Genomic DNA, 22,101 nt, shown 5'->3' with positions numbered 1-22,101 from the left:
AAATTTGTACCGAATTTCAGCACTGTAGTCACCCCCCTAACAAACCTGCTGAAGGGCAGGGCAAAGTACACCTGGACTGATGAGTGTCAAAGAGCCTTCGAGAAACTAAAGGCAGTCCTTGCTAATGAGCCTGTTTTGGCAGCTCCTGACTTCGCAAAGCCATTCAAGGTGGCAATAGATGCTAGCGATGTAGGAGTGGGAGCGGTTTTGCTCCAAGAAGATGAAGAAGGCACTGAACGACCAGTTAGCTACTTCTCCAAAAAATTGAACACATACCAGAAGAAGTACTCCACAATTGAGAAGGAGGCTCTCAGTCTCATCCTTGCCCTCCAGCAATACGAAGTGTATTTGACAAATAGCAAAGGGGAGATCACGGTCTATACTGACCACAACCCCTTGGTCTTTTTAGACCGGTTCAAAATGAAAAACAACAGGTTGTTCAGATGGAGCATGATGACGCAGCCATATGCACTCAAAATCAAACATGTGGCAGGCAAAAACAATGTAATTGCAGACGCTCTGTCAAGAGTGTAACATGAAGAGAGTATCAAAGGTGAAAAGTTTTCACCGCATATCATTTCCAGTGTATGTGTTTAGCATATTCATTAATGTGTGCAAAACAGTTTGATATGATTGTATAAGCTCTGAGAATCCAAGCAATATCATTGTAAATGGTATCCATGAAAAGAGAACATGGAATTAATACAGCTATCCAAAAGGCATGTGATAGTATGTGATTATTGTTGCTTGACTTGGATTTTACCTCACATTCATTGTAAATAATAATGAGAAATTGTGAAGGGAAAAGAAACCCTTGCTACGGCAAGGCTTTCTTTTTCCCATGGGGGATGGTGTCACAAATGTACACACTAGTAGTTATGTACATATGTATGATGTACTGTATGCATGGCTGTTTTAATGTGTATGTACACAGGTTGACCAGATTAATGGAGAACATTTTATGTGGTATAGATATAGTACATACAGGCTGACCAGATCAGTGGAGAATTTTCTAGGTGCTATACAATGTAGCTATACAGTACATGCATGTAACAGGAAATACATTATAGCTCACTCAATTTAGAATGATTTCACCCATTCCAGAAGGTTCTGGGAAGTGCTAACATATTTGGCTGAGTGAGGCACTGTCCCTGTAGCCCAATGTGATTGGTAGTTATTCTTGGTAATGATGTTTTGTACATAGTTAGGCAGTGAGTCATCCAGGTTTCCTGGAACTTGGACTGGCTAGTAGGTTGGAGAGAGTTATAGAATGTGCTAGAAGGGGGTGAATGGATAGTATATAAGCCAGAGAAATTCTGCAGTAGGCAGAGTACCCAACACCTCTGCTCTGAGAGTTACGTCACTTCTGGCTCTGAAGCGACTTGTTATAGTCAGTCCTGTGTTACCTGCTGACCTGTTATGTTTGTGGAGATACTTGGCCTGGGAGACATTTTTGCCTGCAGAGAATTAATGTGCCCTCATTGGAGATAGACACCATGTTTGTGTCAATGGACGTTGCTACGGCAAAGCTGTGATGGGCTCGATTCTTAGCTGAACATTATTAAGTGAATCATTATTCAACGCATCAACTGGACGTGGTCGTCACAACGTTTGGACTCTGCACATTTCGCCATGGACATATATCGTGGATTTTACCCCGGATCTAACCGTGGACTATCGTAACCTGCGCCTCTGGAGTTACGTCGGAGGAATCATTCATCAGTGCGTCAAGGATCATTCGTCTGTGCATCGAACATCGTATTTGGACACTTTCAAAGGATTATTTAATACGTGTAAGTGATTCCACTACCGATTTATAACCGTTTCTATTGATCATTGTTGTATTGATGTGACGCCGATTACCAGTCTGTACCCACAATATCACTGTTAATAAATCGCCTGAACATCAGTTGATTGTTTCTTTTGTGCGATCATTCTCAGAGTGATTTTGGTCGTAACAGTTAACACAAAAGAAATTAAATGAAAAAAAAAGGGGAGGCACTTTGCGCAACTTTTTGATTTTATAAACGCTTCTCTCCTTTACGGAATTTGGACGCCCCTGTAATGCAAGCAATGAGTGTTGACATTTGTGTTTAACCCAATCGCGGATCGAGAGGGGGCTCGTACCTCTATGGTGACTCCTTCAATTTTCTTTCAACAATAGAAAAATTAAAAGAAAAAATAGGGGGGTGCGGCAGATTTAAATTTTGTAAAGGCGCTTCCTCTTTACGGAATTCCTGGATCCGTCCCTGTACGGCAAGCAATTAGTTTTGATATTATGGTTAACGCAATCGCGGATCGAGAAGGAGGCGCATCCCCCTCTGGTGCCACCTCTCTTCTTTTTAAACAATAATAATAAGATATGGGGGTGCGGCCGCAGCCCTTATGTAGTTATTTTGTAAAGGCGCCTCCCGTTTGCTGAATTCCTGGATCCGCCCTTAATGCAAGCAATGAATTTTGACATTTGTGGTTGACGCAATCATGGATTGGGAGGGGACTGATACATCTCTGGTGCCCCCCCCCCTTTTATTTTTGTTAAAACACCAAAATTAAATGAAATGGGGGGGGGGGGTGGAAGCTTTTAATTTTGTAAAGGTGCCGACCTTTTACGGAATTCCTGGATCCACCCCTGTAATGCAAACGGTGCAGCAGCTTTGATTTTGTAAAGGAGCCTCCCCTTTACGGAATTCCTGTATCCACCCCTATCATGCAAGCAATGAGTTTTGACATTTTGTGGTTGACGCAATCGCGGATCGAGAAGGGGGAGCATCCCCCTTTGGTGTTCCCTCTCTTTCTTCATCTTTAGTTAAAACAATAGAAAAAAATGGGGAAAAATGGAGGGTGGGGCCCCTGTAACGCGTTATGCCGCACCCCTTTTTTTATTTCATTTCTGTTGTTAAAAAAAAAAAAAAAAATGAGAGGGGGTACCAGAGGGCGATGCGCCCCCCCCCCCCCCAATCCGCGATCGCGTCAACCACAAATGTCAAAACTCATTGCTTCCATTGCGGGGGCGGGTCTAAGAATTCCTTAAAGCGCAAAGGGGAGACGTCTTTTCAAAATGAAAGGCTTGCGCAATCCCCGTCCCCCTTATTTTTCTTTTTATTTCTTTTGTTTAAACGTAAAAAAAAAAAAAGAATGGGGGTGCGGCAATCTTTTGTAAAGGGGCCTCCCCTTTACGGAATTCCTGGTTCCGCCCCATGCAATGCAAACAATAAGATTTGCCAAAAAGTTGTGGTTGACACAGTCGCGGGTCGAGAGGGGAGGGGGGGGGGATAAACTATTTTTTGTTAACACGAGAGAAATTAAATTAAAAAAAGGAGAGGTGGCTTGCGCAGGCATTTGATTTTTTTTAAAGGCGTCTCCCCTTTCTGGAATTCCTGGACCCGCCCCTATAGTGCAATCGCGGATCAAGAGGGGCGCATTCAACTCTGCTGCCCTCTTTCATTTTTTTTTTCTAAACAACAGAAATAAAAAGAAAAAAAGGGGGTGCGGCAGTTCTAATTTTGTAAAGGTGGCTCCCCTTTACGAAACTCCTGGATCCGCCCCTGTGACTCGTTATGACATTTGCAGTACGTTTGGAAATTTCGACATTTTTGTGGTCGACGTCTTATGACATTTGCGGTTGGGGCAAACGCGGATCGAGAGGGGGCGTATATTCCTTTGGTGCCCCCTTGCTATGTTTTGTTAACGCAACAGAAATAAATATAAGAAAATGGGGTGAGGTCTTGCCAGCCTTTGATTTTGTAAAGGTGATTCCCCTTTTACGGAATTCCTGGATCCGCCCCTGTAATGCAAGCAATGAGTTTTGATTTTTATACCCCCGCCAAACGAAGTTTGAAGGGGGTATAATATAGGAATCAGCGGACGGTCGGGCGGTCGGGCGGTCGGTCGGGCGGTCGGTCCGTTGCAAATCTTGCGTCGCGAACTACTTCCTCAGTTTTCAACCTATTCCCATAAAACTTGGCACAGATGTGTGCCTTGGGTTGTAGATGTGCAAGACGTATTTTTTGACAGTACCCAAAAGTACGTTGCCATGGTAACGGCATATTATGGGCAAAAATGGGTACAAATCTTGCGTCGCGTACTCCTCCCACAGTTTTGATCAATTTTTTATGAAATTAGGTACAGATGTTCATCTGAATATGTTAATGTGCAAGACATATTTCCGCAGTGGCAAAAAGTGCGTTGCCATGGTAACGGCATGTTATTGGTAAAATATAGGGCAAAATGCTTCATGGCAAAACTGCTTCATCAGTGTTCTTCCAATTCTCATGGAATTCATATTGAATGTTTGTCTTAGGATATAGGTCAGCATGACACATTTCTTGACAGTGACAAAAAGTATGTTGCCATGGTAACAGCTCACATATTATGAGCCAAAATGATGGAAAATTTTGTGTTGCAAACTACTTCTCAGTTTTTGCCCAATTTCCATGAAACTTGGTACAGATGTGTGCCTTTGGTTGTAGATGTGCAAGACGCATTTTTTGACAGTACCCGAAAGTACGTTGCCATGGTAACGGCATATTAATGGCAGAAGATCAAGGAAAGATCTTGCGGATTTAACTACTTCCTCAGTTTTTTTACCAAAGCTTATGAAATGTGGCACACACCTTGATCTTGGTGGGAAGATGTGGAAGACATATTTTTCGGACGTTTCGGAAGCTGCGTTGCCATGGTAACGGCATATAAATGGCAGAAAATCAAGAAAAGATCTTGCGGATTGAACTACTTCCTCAGTTTTTGACAAAAGCTTATGAAATGTGGCACACACAATAGTCTTGGTGGGAAGATGTGCAAGACATATTTTTCGGACGTGTCGGAAGCTGCGTTGCCACGGTAACGGCATTTAAATGGCAGAAGATCAAGGAAAGATCATTCCTTGGGTAAGACTGTCGTCACAGGGCGGGGGTATTAATCACCTTCAGTGATATTTCTTTTGTGGTTGACGCAATCATGGAACGAGAGGGGGCGCTTCCCCCTCTGGTGCCCCCTCACTATATTTTGTTAAAACAACAGAAATAAAAATAAGATAATGGGGGGGGGGGGTCGCGCAAGCCTTTGATTTTTTAAAGGCGGCCATCCCCTTACGGAATTCCTGGATCCACCCCAGTGATGCGTTATGACATTTGCAATTAGTTTGAAAATTTTGACATATTATATGGTCGACGTGTTATGACATTTATGGTTAATCTCCGATTTTGACGTTTGCGGTTGACGCAATCGCGAATTGAGAGGGGGCGCATCCCCCTTCAGTGCCTCCTCTCTTTATTTCATCAAGACAACAGAAATAAAAAGAAGAAAATGGGGGAGGGAGGAGGGTCGCACCAGTCTTTGACTTTGTAGAGACGCCTCCCCTTTACGAAATTCCTGGATTCGACCCTGTAATGAGAGCAATGAGTTTGGTCATTTGTGGTTGACGCAATGACGGATCGAGAGGGGGCGCATCCCCCTCTGGTGCACCCTCACTATAATTATTAGGTTAAAACAACAGAAACTAATATAAGAAATGGGGGGGTGTCTCGAAAGCCTTTGATCTTGTAAAGGCGCCCCCCCCCCCCCCCTCCCCCCGTACGGAATTCCTGGATCCACCCCTGTGACGCGTTATGACATTTGTGGTCGACGTGTTATGACATTTGTGGTTAATCCCCGATTTTGACTTGTGGTTGACGCAATCGTGGATAGAGAGGGGGCGCATCCCCCTTTAGTGCCCCTCTCCTTATTTCGTCAACAGGGGGGAAGGTCGCGCCAGCCTTTGACTTTGTAAAGACGCCTCCCCTTTACAAAATTTCTGGGTCCGCCCCTGTAATGCACGCAATGAGTTTTTCCATATGTGGTTGACGCAATGATGGATCGAGAGGGGGCGCTTCCCCCTCTCGTGCCCCCTTCTCTTTATTTTGTGAACACAACAGAAATAAAAATAAGAAAATGGGGGGGGGGGGGTGACGGTCGCGCCAGCCTTTGATTTTTTAAAGGCATCTCCCCTTTATGGAATTCCTCGATCCGCCCTTGTGATGCGTCATGACATTTTGCAGAAAATTGGGAACTTTTGACATTTGTCCTCGACGTGTTATGACATTAGTGGTTAATCCGATTTTGACATTTGTCGTCGACGTGTTATGACATTAGTGGTTGTTTTAACATCTGTCGTCGACGTGTTATGACATTAGTGGTTGTTTTGACATTTGTCGTCGACGTGTTATGACATTAGTGGTTGTTTTGACATTAGTGGGCGATTTTGACATTAGTGGGCTCTACAACCCCCCACCTCCAGTGCAGTCCTTCCTTTTTCTCGCGGTGTTGTCATGTGTCATTGCGTACTGTGTTATTGACAAGATGGCACAAACTAATTACACGATCCTACTTTATAAATGATAAAGGAACGATCCTGTCTAGTAAAAGAAAGAAGCAATGATAAAACCAACAGTTATTGCACGTAAACTTAAAGATTATAACATAACTTCCAAACCAATAGAATGTTGTTGTTGTTTTTTTTTCAAATCGTTTTATGTCTTTATTGTTTTAATGTACATGTCATTTTCCCAATTGAGTTGTCATGTAGGCTTAACACAGCAGAAATTATCCACTGCAGAATACGGTGTTACAGTGTGTCAAACTTGAAAGGCAAAATCAAGATGGAATACTTTATTGTGATTCCCAGATCCAAGCTTAGATAACTAGTACGTACATAATAATGGTTGAGATTCAGCTCTAAAGAAACAAAGAGAGTAAAGCCAAACTGAAACAAATTAGCTTAATCTCTTCCCACTGCTTAAATGGAGGTGCACTGCTTCACATGAGGTATTTTAAAATTCTATCATTTCGCATCTCAATGTTTGTAAAATGGTTAATTACACTGAAAATTGATAGGGCTCGATAATTGAGAAAAAATGCCAATAGAGTTGAGTACCATAATGACCAAGTGTAGGGCCTATCTCTCATCAGAAAGAAGGAAACATATCGCACAATAGAATGCTATTGTTATTAAAGTTTACTATTACTATAGGGGTTGAAATGAGAACAGTAATTCAACATTTCACATTTGAAAAATTATGCCCACATCGTTTCTGAACATACCGAAAGTCATCGGCACGTTCATTCTCTATTTACATAGTGACCATTGTATCAATAAATGTCTACGAAAGAATATTCCTATTCTTGCAATTTTTATTTTTGTCTCACAGCTGGCAGACTGCTCTATTGTGACGTTGGTGGAACCGACGCAGCCTACTACACTAACCTGCCTCCAGGGAGCTCAGGGCAGACTAAGATACCAGGAGTTGACATACAAAGTGTAGCCAGTGACAGACTCCTGAGGGATGTGAGCATATTCAACGACACAGTGTACTGGCTGAGGCAGGACGGTGTGGTGGTCACCAGAGACTACGCTTCGGACGATGCGATTTCCGTGCTACATCCCATAACACAGGATGAACTCGGAGGTAATATGGCCCTTGATCTGTGGCAAATGACCATCATTTCTGATCACTCACTGTAATTCTGCATTGTCGTCATGTCAAGTCACCGCAAAACCACCATAAGAAATGATAAAAATGATACAGTCATGTGATTTGATTCATATTCAAAGTTACGAATATGACAAAATAATTTATGAGTTAAAGATGTGGTAATGCTTTTATGATATCTTCATTTTGCAATGATCGTTATATTCCACATACTAAGAATGTTGCCGTAGGATTGGTCCAGAGCTGATCACGTGATGAAGCGTAGTTTTGCCCATCACATCACCTGAGAAGAAAAGTTCCTTACACTCTATGTTGATAGTCCCTTTGTTTCGCTGACCTAAACACAGTCCACACAGTCCTAACGCAAGATGAGTACGCGCAAAATAAAAGTGCGTTGCACCGTGGACTATCATGTGACCTAGGTCACTTGATAGTACACAGTGCAACGCACTTTTACTTCGGTGCCGCGCGGTGTTTTGTCGTCTATGCGCACACGTAGCCTAAGCCTTAGGGATACCTAAAAACAGCTAAAACGGTTTCAGATGTGGAATAAAATGGGAATTTCTAGGACCCTAGATGTGGAATATAAAGCAAATAATCAACTTTTAGTTTCAGGCAATGAGACAAACTATCACTTCCTCGGCGATCTGAATGTGTACGCTATTTTTCCTCAGCTGCGCTTCGGAAAGATAGCTACATCAAGATCGCCTCGGAAGTGATAGTTTGTCCCATCACCTTCACTAACGTTGATTATTTGCTTACTATCACTATCATCTGCATGATGTAGATGGGATTATGTGAAATAGAAGGTCTCACTGTCATTTACTGCACGATTGCTGATATGAGACTATTAGACAGTGGATAGTACGGATGTTATTAATTGACATTCTCTCTGGCATTTGCTTGTTTGCATTTATTTAGCTTTTCAAAACAAAATGAAAGTACGTTGCTGTCAAGAGAAACAAAATGAAACAAAATTAAAAGAGAGCAGAAGAAAGGTACGTTATCTAAAATACTACATTATATTTATTATGGAACTTTTGTGGATATCTAAATCATAATATTGATTCTACAAGTATTGGGCTGGAGACCATTAACATAAGCATGGCTTGACTGGGCTGACTGCTTCATGGTGATTTCAGCTCAAGTTTGCTTCTCAATAAAGGTAGATCTCTGCAATAGTATGTAGTATAGGGCAAAGATTTAAGGTATTGTTGTTGTGTGTGTGTAAGTGTGTGTGTGTGTGTGTGTGTGTGTGTGTGCAGTTGGTGCATGTTTCTGCTGGGGCTATGTAGTTTATCATTCTTCATCAATATCAAAGCAATGTATCGATAATGCTACTCAATTGAGGAGAACAGAACATAAGACCAGAATCTATACAGTGTTGTGTAAATTATGAAGTTGTTTTCTACGGAGTGTATCTCATTAGAATACACTTCTTTTGGTAGCTTTAAAGGAAAACAGTAAAGAAAACAAGAGATTATCAAAACAGAGGGATGAAGATATGATGTGAAATATTCTATTAGTATAAACATGTATGGGACATCTGCTCGAACAAGTGGGGTGTATTTATCACGAGAATTAGAACAGATATGAATGAATACTTTTCATTTGCCATTTTGGTGTCATCTTCGTGACTAGCATCTATCTAATCATTGCACCTGCGCTGAAATGAAATTTTGATTAATCAATGTTAGCATTGGTTTCGTTTCCGCGCATTCGACATTCAGCTTGGTGATTATGGTAAAACGGGCATATTTTCTATGACAGCAAAAATAAGGAGATGATCCGATATACCACTCCGAAATATTCAACTAAAAATCATCGTGAGTCAGAACATTTGAAAAATACATTATCAATAATCGCTTCTGATGTATGCGTAATACGTGTTGGCTTAGAAATATGGGGAGACAATGTACAAAGATAAATATTCAGCATTTTACTACCTGAGGTTGAAAGAAGAAGAAAATTAGGATTGAAAAATCAATAAACATTAACATACGAATTCATTTCTTCTTTAATCCAAGTTATCTTATTGTCTGTCAAGCAATAATGTCTTCACCTGAGACAAGTACGTGTACAGCTTTAAAACACTATCATTAAAATGTAGCCCTCAAGTTGTAAATGTATATATCTGAGTGCCTGAATTCACGTACCTGAAACACCGAAAACTGCAACAGGGTGGCACGATAATTGTTCCTACGACAGTTGCTTCGGTCTTATGTTCACCAGGGACTCAGGGTTAGAGTTATAGGGTTTATAGGGTTTATAAGGTTAGGGTTGTGATATGGGTTTAGGATTATTTTGACGTGAAGATTAGGATTAGGGTTGGCGTTATAATATGTGGGTAGAATCTATCTTTGTCTTAGCGCGGAGATGTTTCGTGGGAGCAATTGTCGCAGATTAAAATGTCATTGAACCCTCAAACAGACATCCAACCTAGAACGCACGCTGTTACCCACATGTGTCAATCGCCCTTCATTTAAGCTATCAACAAACTGTAAACCTCAGCTATTAAAAAAGAAATGCCTTGGTTAATGCACCCCGTCATGTTTTTATTCAAGTTCGTTACCACGTGCAGGCATCATACACCTTGTTGAAAGCAAGTACATTGTAAGTACACTGGAGCTACTAGGATATTGTTGTCGCTGATGTACCTATAACTAGTGAGGCTCTCGCGCTTCAAAGTTTGTTCCGTAGGATTTTAATTCAAAGTATATCGTGTGCACATGTTGATGATTGTCAGAGTGAAGGGGATTTTGTGCTAATTTGCCTTTCCTTTGAATTGATTAATTGGTTTCTTCATCAGCATTGTACATGTACACATTTACATTTTCGATAGCATTTATGATATATATGTGTACATTGTTTACAAAGTAATTTCATCTTGAATGGATTTACAGTGCTGTTTAATGGTAATGCAAAATATCATGATTAATATTTTCATATGACTTGTGAGATAGGAGTCTTCATAGGAGAACTGAGTTTGAATTAAAAGTGTACGCTGCACAATGAATGTCGCAGAAGGGCTATCCCCAACATTAGTGAAGCTCACTTTGTTGCAGCCCTTATATGCATGATAAACAATACATAGGGTAATACATAGGAAGAGAAAAAGAAACTGAAAGAGGACAGTTAGATCTCTTAAGATATGGTAAAAGGGAGAGGTTTGACTGCTTTCAGAAATTCTGTTTACCTTTTAGTTTATATAAGGTATCACGTGGATCACTGGCCGCTGATCCTTTTGGGACTGACTGTAAGTGTAAAATGGAACAGAATACATTGGTATCGTCGGCTTTTTTAAATTCTAATTGTAGTAACTAAGATGAGGATGAAATATCATCGTTGTTGACCAAGGATACAAAGGGGCCAAAGTGGTTCAGTACTTGATTTATTGTCAAAAAGAGTGTGTTGTAGACAAGTCTTTCTGTTACTAAAAAAAAGAGAGACGGGGGGGAGGTGTTTCATACAGCTGTTCATAAACTCACTAACAACTTACGAGCGACTGGTAATCAATTGTGATGTGCTACACTTATCGAAATTTCAATAATTCAGCACAAGAATTGATCACCTGTCGCTCGTAAGTTGTTTTTAACTTTAAGAACAGCTTTATGAAACAATCCTGGGAAGAAAAGAGAGGAGAACTATGGCTGAAAATCAGAAAGGAGTCACTTTTTCAACATTTTAGGAACTTGTGCAATTTTGCATGCGTTTGGAAGTATGCCGGTTATGAGTGGAAGGTAACAAAATCAATATACTTTTAATGTACACTATAGAGGCGTAGTAATACTGCAATCAATTTGTTTCGAAAGAATGTTAGTAATAGTAGTGAGATGCTCTCTTGTGGGGCATGTCGACTACATTTTGTTCAGTGCAACACTTTCTTTGCAATGTAAAAGTGATATTTGTGACAGCTTGAATAGAGCCATGTATATACTGTAATGCATCCGGAAATGATCGTGGTTCAGTACATTATATTTACCGTAAAAAAAAGATAACACAGTGTGTTATAAACAAGACATTAGGTCTTTCTATTGCACACAAAAGACCAGGAAGTAGATATAGAACTATTATTGGAAATTTAGAGGAATCTAAGGAGGAGTCATTTTTTGTGTCCGTGCAACTTTTGCAATTTTGCATGCGTTTTGAAATATGCCGGTTTTGAGTGTAAGGTAACAAATTTGTACTAGAGGTGTTATATAATATCAGCAATTTGTTTAAAAAGAGTTTTAGTAATAGGAGTGAAATGCTCTCTCGTAGTGAATGTCAATTACATTTTGCTCCTTACCACACTTTCTAACACTTTGCAGTGCACCAGTGTGATTTGTGAGAGCTTGAATAAAGTCATGTAGGGGAGATGCATGAGACTAGACACTTCTCGAAATATTTTAACAAGTGTTTGTTACCTAATTAGACTACAACTATAAAGATGTCTTGTTCCTATGAAATTTTATTCTAAATGATTGCCTACTTTTAAAATCTTTTCCTAGAAAAAAGAAAAGTCAAGTTGCTCAGCACTCCCACAGTGTGAGGAGAGTTACGATGTCTTTAGGAGAGCTGAGCCAGCTTGGGAGGGCATGTGACACTTTTTTGAAGAGTTCAGCCCTGATGTCAACAGATATGAAATTAAAAAAATAAAAGTATGAAATAAAAAAGAAATACACTTACAAGAAGTAAGAAAAAAATGTTAGCTTAAAATGGTCTCATACTACATCGAATTACAGGAATATCTGGAAAGAGGTTCAAACACTGGTTACACGCACTTTATCAACAGTCCTCGTAAGAATCACTCGTATTCTAATACAGTGAAGTTTTGCTTTATAGTATTTCGCAGTGGAATTTCATTATATTTACGCATTACCTTTCCATGTCTTAGATAAGATAACCTCTTGCATAATAAGGCCAAGCAAAAACACTTACGAAGTTAAAAAGTATCATTTTTTTAGACACATACAAAAGAAATGTTAAGGTAATAAAGTCATATTTTGGTAATATAACAAACATATATTTTCCTTTTCAGAGTGCTTGAGTATCTATCAACCTCTGAATAATTAATAGGCATGGCCCATAAATAAAAAACTACAGGCAAGTAATGTATCCATAGACGATTAACCAAAAATATGAACTTTGAGAGAATAAAATCTACTCTTTCTGGTTTAGTAAAGTACAAACAGTTTCTGGTGCCATTGCAGCAGAAAAGTAGTCATTTATATCCAAGAATGTGTGTATACTGTTGACATCCGTATGTGAAAGGCAAAGATCATTTATAAAGGTAAATACACAATGATTCATGCCATCAGGGATTTGCTGATATTTCCTTTGGAGACCTTGTAATCTAATACAACCTTTGAATGACCACTTAACCTAGAGTCAAAACGAAGGTTAAAATCATGCAACTCAAACCCTGATGTGCTTGTGAATCAAAATGGTGGCACAACTCTCCCAAGACTGCATTGCTAAACTCTCCTCAACGGGGCCATTTTTAACTTTACTTTCGCGTATCAAAATCAGCAAAGTCAAAAACCCATCAAATTAATCAAAGATGTAACAATGGGAACTAGATTACACATAACTCAGTGACTAACCAATTGCTGTCATGTGAGTAATAGAAAAGGTAATACCTAAACCTCATCAATTCATTTTTTATTTTTTTTTTTTGGCTGTCTTCTGATTTTTTTTTGACCTGTGTCTTTGTTGTGCTGTACCTCCTCTCCTTGCTTAAGAGTGACAGTGATGTTAAACACTACCAATAGAGGGTACAAGTGCTACATCTGTGAACTCTAACCAAGTTCGAGGGGGTGGCTCAACTTTCCTGCATCTCCCCGAACGTACATGCATATGACATACTGTTTTATATAGACTAGAATTTGATCGTGATCCAGTGCAACATTTAGCGTAAAATATATATATGTATTCAGTGTGTAATTTTGCATTTTGTAGTTTTGAAATATACCGGTTGTGAGTAAAAAGTTACAAATATCGTCAGCTGAAAAGCAGAAGGGCATTGTCGCATTCTAATTTTGAAAGATATGTATGGTATTGTTGGATATGAGGATTGGGCTTTTAACTTTCTGCGAGATACCACTAAGATACCACTCATGATATACCCGTATACAGAGTATGTTATGCTTATAATATGTACCATTCTTAGAAGAATTCAAAGTTTATTTGATGGAAATCGGTTTTGGAATGGCTGAGACAATGAAAAAGTACTACAAAGGAATCGTAATAAAAGGTGGGTCCCACTCTTTGTTCCGATCGATCTATTTTTGCTATTTCAAAACATATTTTCAACAAACGAACGTTGAATTCCTCTTGAAATTACATTTCCTTTCATAAGTTATGTTCATAATCTCGCAAATTAAAATAGGAAATGTTAGGAAAGAGAAGTTAGGTCTCAACCAAAACTATGCAATCTCTTAAAAGCATGAATATAACGACACAATTAATTGTCATGAAATAAGAAAAGCTAAATTAATCGAAAGTGGTAGATTTACTAGAATTGTTCCGAAAGTCGGGTTATACATCACGCTTATCGTTTCGACTTTTAACCTTTTCCTTTAAAAAAAAAGAAAATTATCTATTTTTGACACCAAAATGAAGAGGAGATCAATTTCCACATCGTAATATCAATAATTTAATACACCGAATAATTTTGATAACGCCCTTCTGATTCTCACCCGACGATAAGTACTAGAGGTGTCGTTATACCGACAAGAATTTGTTTAAAAAATGTTTAAGTGATGGAATTAAAGTGCTCTCTTGTGGTGAATATCTCGTACATCTTCCTCCTTGCAACAATTTCTAAAATTTTGAAGTGTAACAGTTAGATAACTGATTTGTGACATCATAAATAAAGTGATGTATTGTACATGAACATGACTCATTATGCACCAGGATTTGATCGTGGTTCAGTACATCATTTAGCATTAAAACGCAGTGTGTTATAGATAAGTCTTTCTATTGCCCTCAAAAGACCAGTAAGATTATAAATTAGAACGGTTGTTGGAAATTACGGATGATTAGATAGGAGTCATCTCTTGTGTGTGTGTGAAATTTAGGCAACTTAAGCAATTTTGCATGCGTTTGGTAATATGCTTTTTGTAAGTGAAAGGTTATCAATATATTATGTTCTAGAAGTGTCGTTATTTTGCCACCAATTGGTTTGAAATAAATCAGCGCAAAAAAAAAAAATAATCAGTATAATCAATGTTAAACATTGTGAAATCAACAAAATGTGAACAATATTTAAGATAAAGTTGTCTCTAGACTAAAGAGTCTACAGTTATGGTTTAAAAAGAAAAGTAATGATATCTCTTCATCTTTTAGGCTTTATTGCAAAATGCTTTATTGGGTAGAATGTTTTGTGATACGACACAACTGACCTATATACATATGCATCACATGTGATAACTTGAACATTTTTTAATTCACTACTCCCGAGGGTAAACACAAGGCCTATATTTAAGTGGCAGTGATGTTAAGCACTACCAACAGATGGCGCAAGTGCTGCATCTGTGAACTCTAACCAAGTTTGAGGGGGTGGCTCAACTCTCCTGCATCTCCCCGAATGTTCATGCTCATGACTGACTGTTTTATATAGACCAGCATTTGTTCGAGATTCAGTGCATAATTTAGCGCAAAAAAAAAAAGAATAATAATACAGTGTGTAGTTTTGCATATGTTTTGAAATACGCCGATTGTGAGCATAAAGTAGTTACAAATATCGTCAGCTGAGAAGCAGAAGGGCATTATCGCGTTCTAAGATTGAAACGGATGATACAGTGTTGGTGGATATGAGGATTTGGCTTTTAACTCTCTGCCAGATACTGAAATACCACTCATGATATACTCATATACAGGGCATATTATGCCTAAAATGGGTACCATTCTTAGAAGAATTCAAAGTTCATTTGATGGAAATTGAAGACCTGAATATAAAAACGACCCAAGTCCAATTTTTGGCCAAATTCAGTTTGACACGGGAAATTGTAGCTTTATGTATGGACTCATCTTGTGTATAAATGATAAATCCTGATTACCCCGGAAGTGCCTGAAATGAATGAGTGAAATCGTATATGAATGTAAGAATGACCCAAGTCCTGGTCACTTTTACATTCATATCATAGCGCCCTCTCTTATCGCTTCTCTCATCTCAAGTCCATATGATTCAAAGAACGACCCAAGTCCATCACACAAAATGGCCTCTCCACAATTAATGTAAATGTTAATTGTCATAATAATATATGTTTTAATATGTATGTGCAATGTTGCCTTCCCGTCACAGTTAAATAGAATACGATTGGACAAATAGAAAAGATATGACATCTTTTTAAGTTTACTCGAAATGGCCTTCCATGGACTTCGGTCGTTCTAATATTCAGATACCCAATTAATTTTGGAATGGGTGAGATACCCGAAAAAAAAATAATACAAAGGAATCGTAATAAGAAGTGTGTCCCACCCTTTTTCACAATGGATCTGTTTTGGATATCTCTTTCAAAACCAGCTTTCATCAAATAAACGTTGAATTCCCCTTGGAATTGCACTTTCTTTCATAAGTTATGCACATAATCTCGCCCCCCCCCCAAAAAAAAAGGTTAACAAAGAGAGGTTAGGTTGCGACCAAAACTATCCAATCTCTTTAAAGCATAAATAACGAAACAATCAATTTTCATGAAATAATGTCTTCTTTAAATCAAAAGTTGGTAGATTTACAAGCATTGTTTCCGATATCGGGTAAAGTAGCACCCTTATCGTTTTGATTTTTAACCTTTTTCTAAGAATGAAAATGATCTAAAATTAACACCAAGATGTAAAGGAGATTATTTCTATATTGTGATATCAATAAATCAATATCCCGAATAATTGTGATAACGCCCTTCTGGTTCTCAGCCGACGATAAGTACTAGAGGTGTCGGTATACTGCCATTTTTTTTTTCAAGAATTTTAGTAATAGGAGTAAATGCTCTCTGGTGGTGAATGTCTAGTACACCTTGCTCCTTGCAACACTTTCTCAATTTTTGAAGTGTACCAGTTAAATTTGTGATTTGTGACAGCATACATAGGAGTCATCTTTGTGTGTGTGTGTGTGAAAATTGGAGCAACTTAAGCAATTTTGCATGCGTATGCTAATATGCTGGTTGTAAGTGAAAGGTTGTTTTTAATATGTACGAGAAGTGTCGTTATATTGCCAGCAAGTGGTATAAAACAGTTTTATTAATAAGAGTATAATGCACTCTCGTAGTGAATGTCAAGTACATCCTGCTTCTTACATCACTTTCTAACACTTTGCAGTGTACCAGTGTGATTTGTGACAGCTTGAATAAAGTCATGTAGGGGAGATGCAGGAGACGAGCCACCTTTGGTATTTGGAAATATTTTAACAAGTGTTTGTTACCAAATTGAAGCAGATGATATAGTAATTGAAGAATATTAAAATCACGAAACTCAAACAATCGTGTGTTTGTGAATGAAAATTGTGGCACAACTCTCCCAGACTGCATTGCTAAACTCTCCTCAATCTGACCGTTTTTTTTTTACTTCTCTGACGCGTATCGAAATGAGCAAATCAAAAATCCATCAAATTTATTAAAGATTACAATGGGAACTAGATTACACATAATCAATGACGAACCAATTATTACTGTTCTGTGAGTAACAGAAAATTTAGTACCTGAAACTTGTCAAATCATTTTCTGCTGTCTTTTGAATTTTGTGACCTGTGTCTTTGTTGTGCTGTGTCCACCTCTACTTGCTTGTGCTAAAATGACAGTAATGTTAAGCACTACCAACAGAGGGCACAAGTGCTGCATCTGTGAACTCTAACCAAGTTTCATGGGGTGGCTCAACTCTCCTGCATCTCCCCGAACGTACATGCACATGACTTATTGTTTTATATAGACTAGAATATGATCGTGATTCAGTACATCATTTAACGTAAAAAAAAATAAAGTGTGTGATTTTGCATGCGTTTAGAAATATGTCGGTTGTGAGTAAAAAGTAATAAATATCGTCAGCTGAAAAGCAGAAGGGCATTATCGGGTTCTAAGATTTAAAAAGGATGATATAGTATTGGTGTATATGAGGATTTGGGCTTTAAACTTCCTGCAAGATACAAAGATACCACTCATGATATAGTACAGAGCATAGTGTGGGTAACATTCTAAGAGAAATTCAAAGTTTATTGGACGAAAATCGGTTTTGAAATGGCTGACACTTCAAAAGAAAAAGTAAAACAAAGGATATTGTAATAAAACATGGGTTCCTCCCCTCATTACGATCGATCTATTTTAACATCTCAGCTGTTTCAAAAATAAAATAAATGTTACATTCCTCTTAGAATTACAGTATCCTCTTTCATGACTTATTGTCATTATCTCACTGAAAAAAGATTAAAAAAATAAGAAAACAGAAATTAGGTCTCAACCAAAATTCTGAATATCTTTAAGTATAAATACACAAGGAAACCATCCACTTTCATGATTTTTTTAATGAAAGTTTTAATTTTTAACATTTTACTACTAATTAGAATGTCAATATTGACACCATAACGTGATACGTTGTATCAATAACTTAATACCATGAATAATTGTGATAAAGCCCTTCTGGCTCTCAGCCGACGATATGTAATTGAGGCGTACTTAAACTGCAAACAGTTTGTTTTAGAAAAATTTTAGTAATAGAAGTAAAATGCTTTCTTGTGGTGAATGTCTGGTACATCTTGCTCCTTGCAACGCTTTGTCAAACTTTGCAGTGTAATAGTGAGATTTGTGATAGCTTGAATAAAGTCATGTAGGCCTACTGTACATTCACATGTTATTGACTTGATTTCTTGATGATTGTCATACAGTGGAGATATGATTATATTATATTATATGTATGTATATATATATATATATATATATATATATATATATATATATATCAGTATATGAATATGAGAACGACCCAAGTCCATGGAAGACCATTTGTGACCGTGCACCTCAAAACGAACATAAAGTCGCACACACTGATTTTGCGTGAGGACTGAAAATATAAAGTGAAGTCGGTCAACTTAGCCGAACTTGAATTTTTCATATTTTCTGAAAGACAGGGTCTTCTTCTACATTATGCTAAAATTTAGTATCATAAAACGGGCAGGAAAGTGTATTTTTTAGCAGTTTATCTCGAACATTTTTGATGGAGTAGTGTGATTAGGTGTGTCTTTAGAATCCCTTTTTCATTTCTGAAAAACCTTGTCCACACTCTTCACTTTCAACTCTAATAACTTTTGAAAAGATAGTGCTACTGCTTTGAAAGTTGGCATTAATCGTGGACAGAAAGTATTAATGAGGCATGTTTAATTTCAGTTTAATCTAAAAATTCCTTCATTGTTGTTACTCTGGTGGTTTACTTCCTGTTTTTTGTCCCATTCATTGCACAGCCACCACGGTTTGGTAAAGAGAAAAGCGCTTGAATAGACACTGAACATAGAGCTTCTTTTCTCAGTTCACACTATTCCTGAGTTTGTGCTTTCTTTCCAATATTTAGATAGGTTAAGAGAGTCCATTTGATTTGAGTTATACATCATTTTAAAGCTTAAAGGCTGCTCTTTTAAAATATGGTCTTAAGTAAAAATTCATGTCTGGCGACTTTTTGTTTGTTTTGAGGTGCAGGGTCACATTTCAAGTAAACTAAAAAAAAATTCATATCTTTTTTATTTGTCCAATAATATTCTATTTAACTGTGATGGGAAGGCAACATTGTATATACAAATTAGAACATATATTATTATGACAATTAACATTTACATTAATTGTGGGGAGGCCATTTTGTGAGATGGACTTGGGTCGTTCTTTGATTCATATGGACTTGGGTCGTTCTTTGATTCATACACATGATATTCTGCTATAGAGATGAGAGAAGGATGAGAGAGGGCGCTATTATATGAATGCAAGAGTGACCCAAGTCCTTCATTCTTACATTAATATAAGATTTAACGCATTCATTTCAGGCACTTCCGGGGGTAATTAGGATTTATCATTTATACACAAGATGAGTCCATGCATAAACTATAATTTCCCATGTCAAACTGAATTTGGCCAAAAATTGGACTTGGGTCGTTGTTATATTCAGGTCTTCATATATATATATATATATATATATATATATATATATTGATATTGATATACCATAGTGAAAGATATGCTCTTGATCTTCTTCTCCCTTTTTATCAATCGAACTTTCAGCCTGTCATCAGGCCTTCATCACGGTCTACCAACAGATCACTCATTACAATGTTTGTCCAAAAGACATTATTATGTGCCATGACATTTAGCGCAATGTTGTACCAACGATAATCTTCTGAAAGAGCATGTAATTCTATGAGGAATTCAACATTTTTTTTTTGATGGAAATTGGTTTTGAAATGGCTGAGATATCCAAAAAAGAGCGATTCTAATAAAGTGTGGGACCCACACTTTATTACGATCGCTTTGTTTTACTTTGTTTTTGGATGCTTCAGTCATTCCAAACCTGATTTTCATCCAATAACCTTTGAATTCATCTTAAAATGGTATGCTCTGTACTATATCATAAGTGTGTTCTCCGTATCTCGCAAAAAGTTAGAAGCCCAAGTCTCATCTCCACCAATACTGTACCATTCCTTCAAACGCAAAACTACAATCTAACATCATCTAATCAACAGAAACATATCATGGATCAAAATATGAAAACATGAATTCAATTCCTTTATCAAACTTCTGCTATTCGATAATCGTACTTTGCCAAACAACAACAATGAAAGAATTATCAGATTCAAAACTGAAATTGAGCATCAGGCTCTATCAACATTCTTTCTATAATAAATGCATACTTTCAAAGCAGTAACAATATCCTTTCAGAAGTTATTAGGGTTAGAAGTGAACAGTGTGCAAAGGATTTGCACGAAATGTAAAAGGGCATCTGAGACTCCTGATCGCACTCGCACTATGCTACCAAACACGGGTTGTACAAAATCTACTGAAAACCCACTTTCCCATTCATTTTATCATCGCAACGTTAGGAATAGTGTATAAAAAGGAGAATTGTCCTGGAAGACTAAGAAACTCAAAATGGATTTCTTTGATTATTTTCACCTTTTTTGAGCCCTCACATAAAAATCGACTGGTGCGACTTTTGTTGGTTTTGGGACGGACGGTCACAATATGCCTACACATACGAACAAGGAAAACCTCTTTTTGGTATTTTCTTTCCAAAATATGTATTATTGTATGTAGGATTATTTTTGTTTGAATAATGGGTGTATATTGGATATGCCGACTCATGTGTGCGTGTGTGAGAGAGGCTTCGTGTGTGTCTAGTTGTGTGAACGCATATCTACAGACATAAGGATAACCAGCCTTCAAACATGTCGGGTTCTGGTGTGGCATCAGTGGTTGTAAAATGAACGATGAGCCATATTAATGACATCCAAACTGAGAATTAGTACAGTGCCATCGGAACAATAGTTATCCCGTGTTCTATAGGACAAACCAAATGAAAGATATTGGTCAATTTTTTGAGGATATCGTGTTTTCGATATATAACAATTATAATTAAAGATGCACTGCTGTTTGTGCTTGATAGGCACACATGTTAATACATGCTTGATATACATGCATACACTCTTTATGTGCACTAGAGCATTACGATTATGTAGGGCCTACATATTGATTATAACATTAATTGGTTTTTAAAGTTTCATACAATGTGTATAAAAACAATATTTGATTTCCTTTGTCACACGTTGATGAAAATGTCAGAATGATTTGGTCAGAATCGTTTCCCGAAGTCGGTCTTTCATTTCATTTCCTTTCATAGATTATTTCATTTCATGATATCTTATCTCATTTTATGTTATATTATTTTGTCAGTATACACTGTAAAAACATCGGTGTTAGATTTAACACCACGGGTGTTAAATCCAACACCGATCAAACTTCAATAAAGGACCACACCTACAGGTGTTAAAAATGCACTGTAATGGTGTTGAAAAGTGTTCACCTGACACTTTATTTTATGTTATTTTATTTTGTCAGTATACAGTGCTACAAGGGCTTGGAACTGGCGGTATAATATGTGTTCATAATCATCGTGCATTATGCGCAGTCCATACTCAGGCCTACATGAGAAAACATAGAAAGCAATGTCATGTTGAATCCACATTAAAAGATAGAACACATGCTGTTAGTGGAGCAAAGAGAAAATGAGTTGAAAGCAGCGGACCGTCTCCATAGGCATAGCTTTACTAAGTAGATGAATTTATGGAATGATGGTCAAGAATGAAACATATAGACTCTCGTAATGGTGCGTTTACATCATGTTCCCGGCAGCCACGGCAGCCACGTTTCAGGCCACCATGGATAAAACAGAATGGATGTGAGACAATGGGGTGAGACGGGATAGGCAAACATGACAGACTGTGGATGCCGTGTTAGATTTTTAACATGTCAAAAAAAAAATGTCAAGGCAGTCCCGGTGTTAATGAGGATTCTTGTGTGCCGTGGTAAAACAGGGTGAACGTAAAAAAACTCGACGGCACGTAATGGCCCTCAACAAAAAAAAAAAAAAAATCGCGACACTGTTATTACTTTTTTACACTCTCTGTCGCAGC

At 37.8% G+C, this 22,101-nt stretch overlaps 1 protein-coding gene across 1 annotated transcript in view; it reads left to right on the top strand.

Moving 5' to 3' along the window:
• LOC139722325 (kinesin-like protein KIF24) overlaps positions 1-7,498 on the top strand; it is a 28,695-nt gene extending 21,197 nt beyond the window's left edge. Inside the window, exon 5 of the mRNA XM_071633635.1 lies at positions 7,192-7,498. Within this exon, the coding sequence (XP_071489736.1) occupies positions 7,192-7,498 (307 nt within the window). The remainder of the gene's footprint in view (positions 1-7,191) is intronic.
• The last annotated feature ends 14,603 nt before the right edge of the window (positions 7,499-22,101 follow it).

Source organism: Diadema antillarum, unplaced genomic scaffold (assembly GCF_040938485.1).
Source record: "Diadema antillarum isolate AM-2024a unplaced genomic scaffold, OU_Dant_1.0 scf00000163, whole genome shotgun sequence".
NCBI lineage: Eukaryota > Metazoa > Echinodermata > Echinoidea > Diadematoida > Diadematidae > Diadema > Diadema antillarum.
The sequence above is the reverse complement of the archived record's forward strand: the minus strand, read 5'-3'. Positions and strand labels throughout refer to the sequence as shown.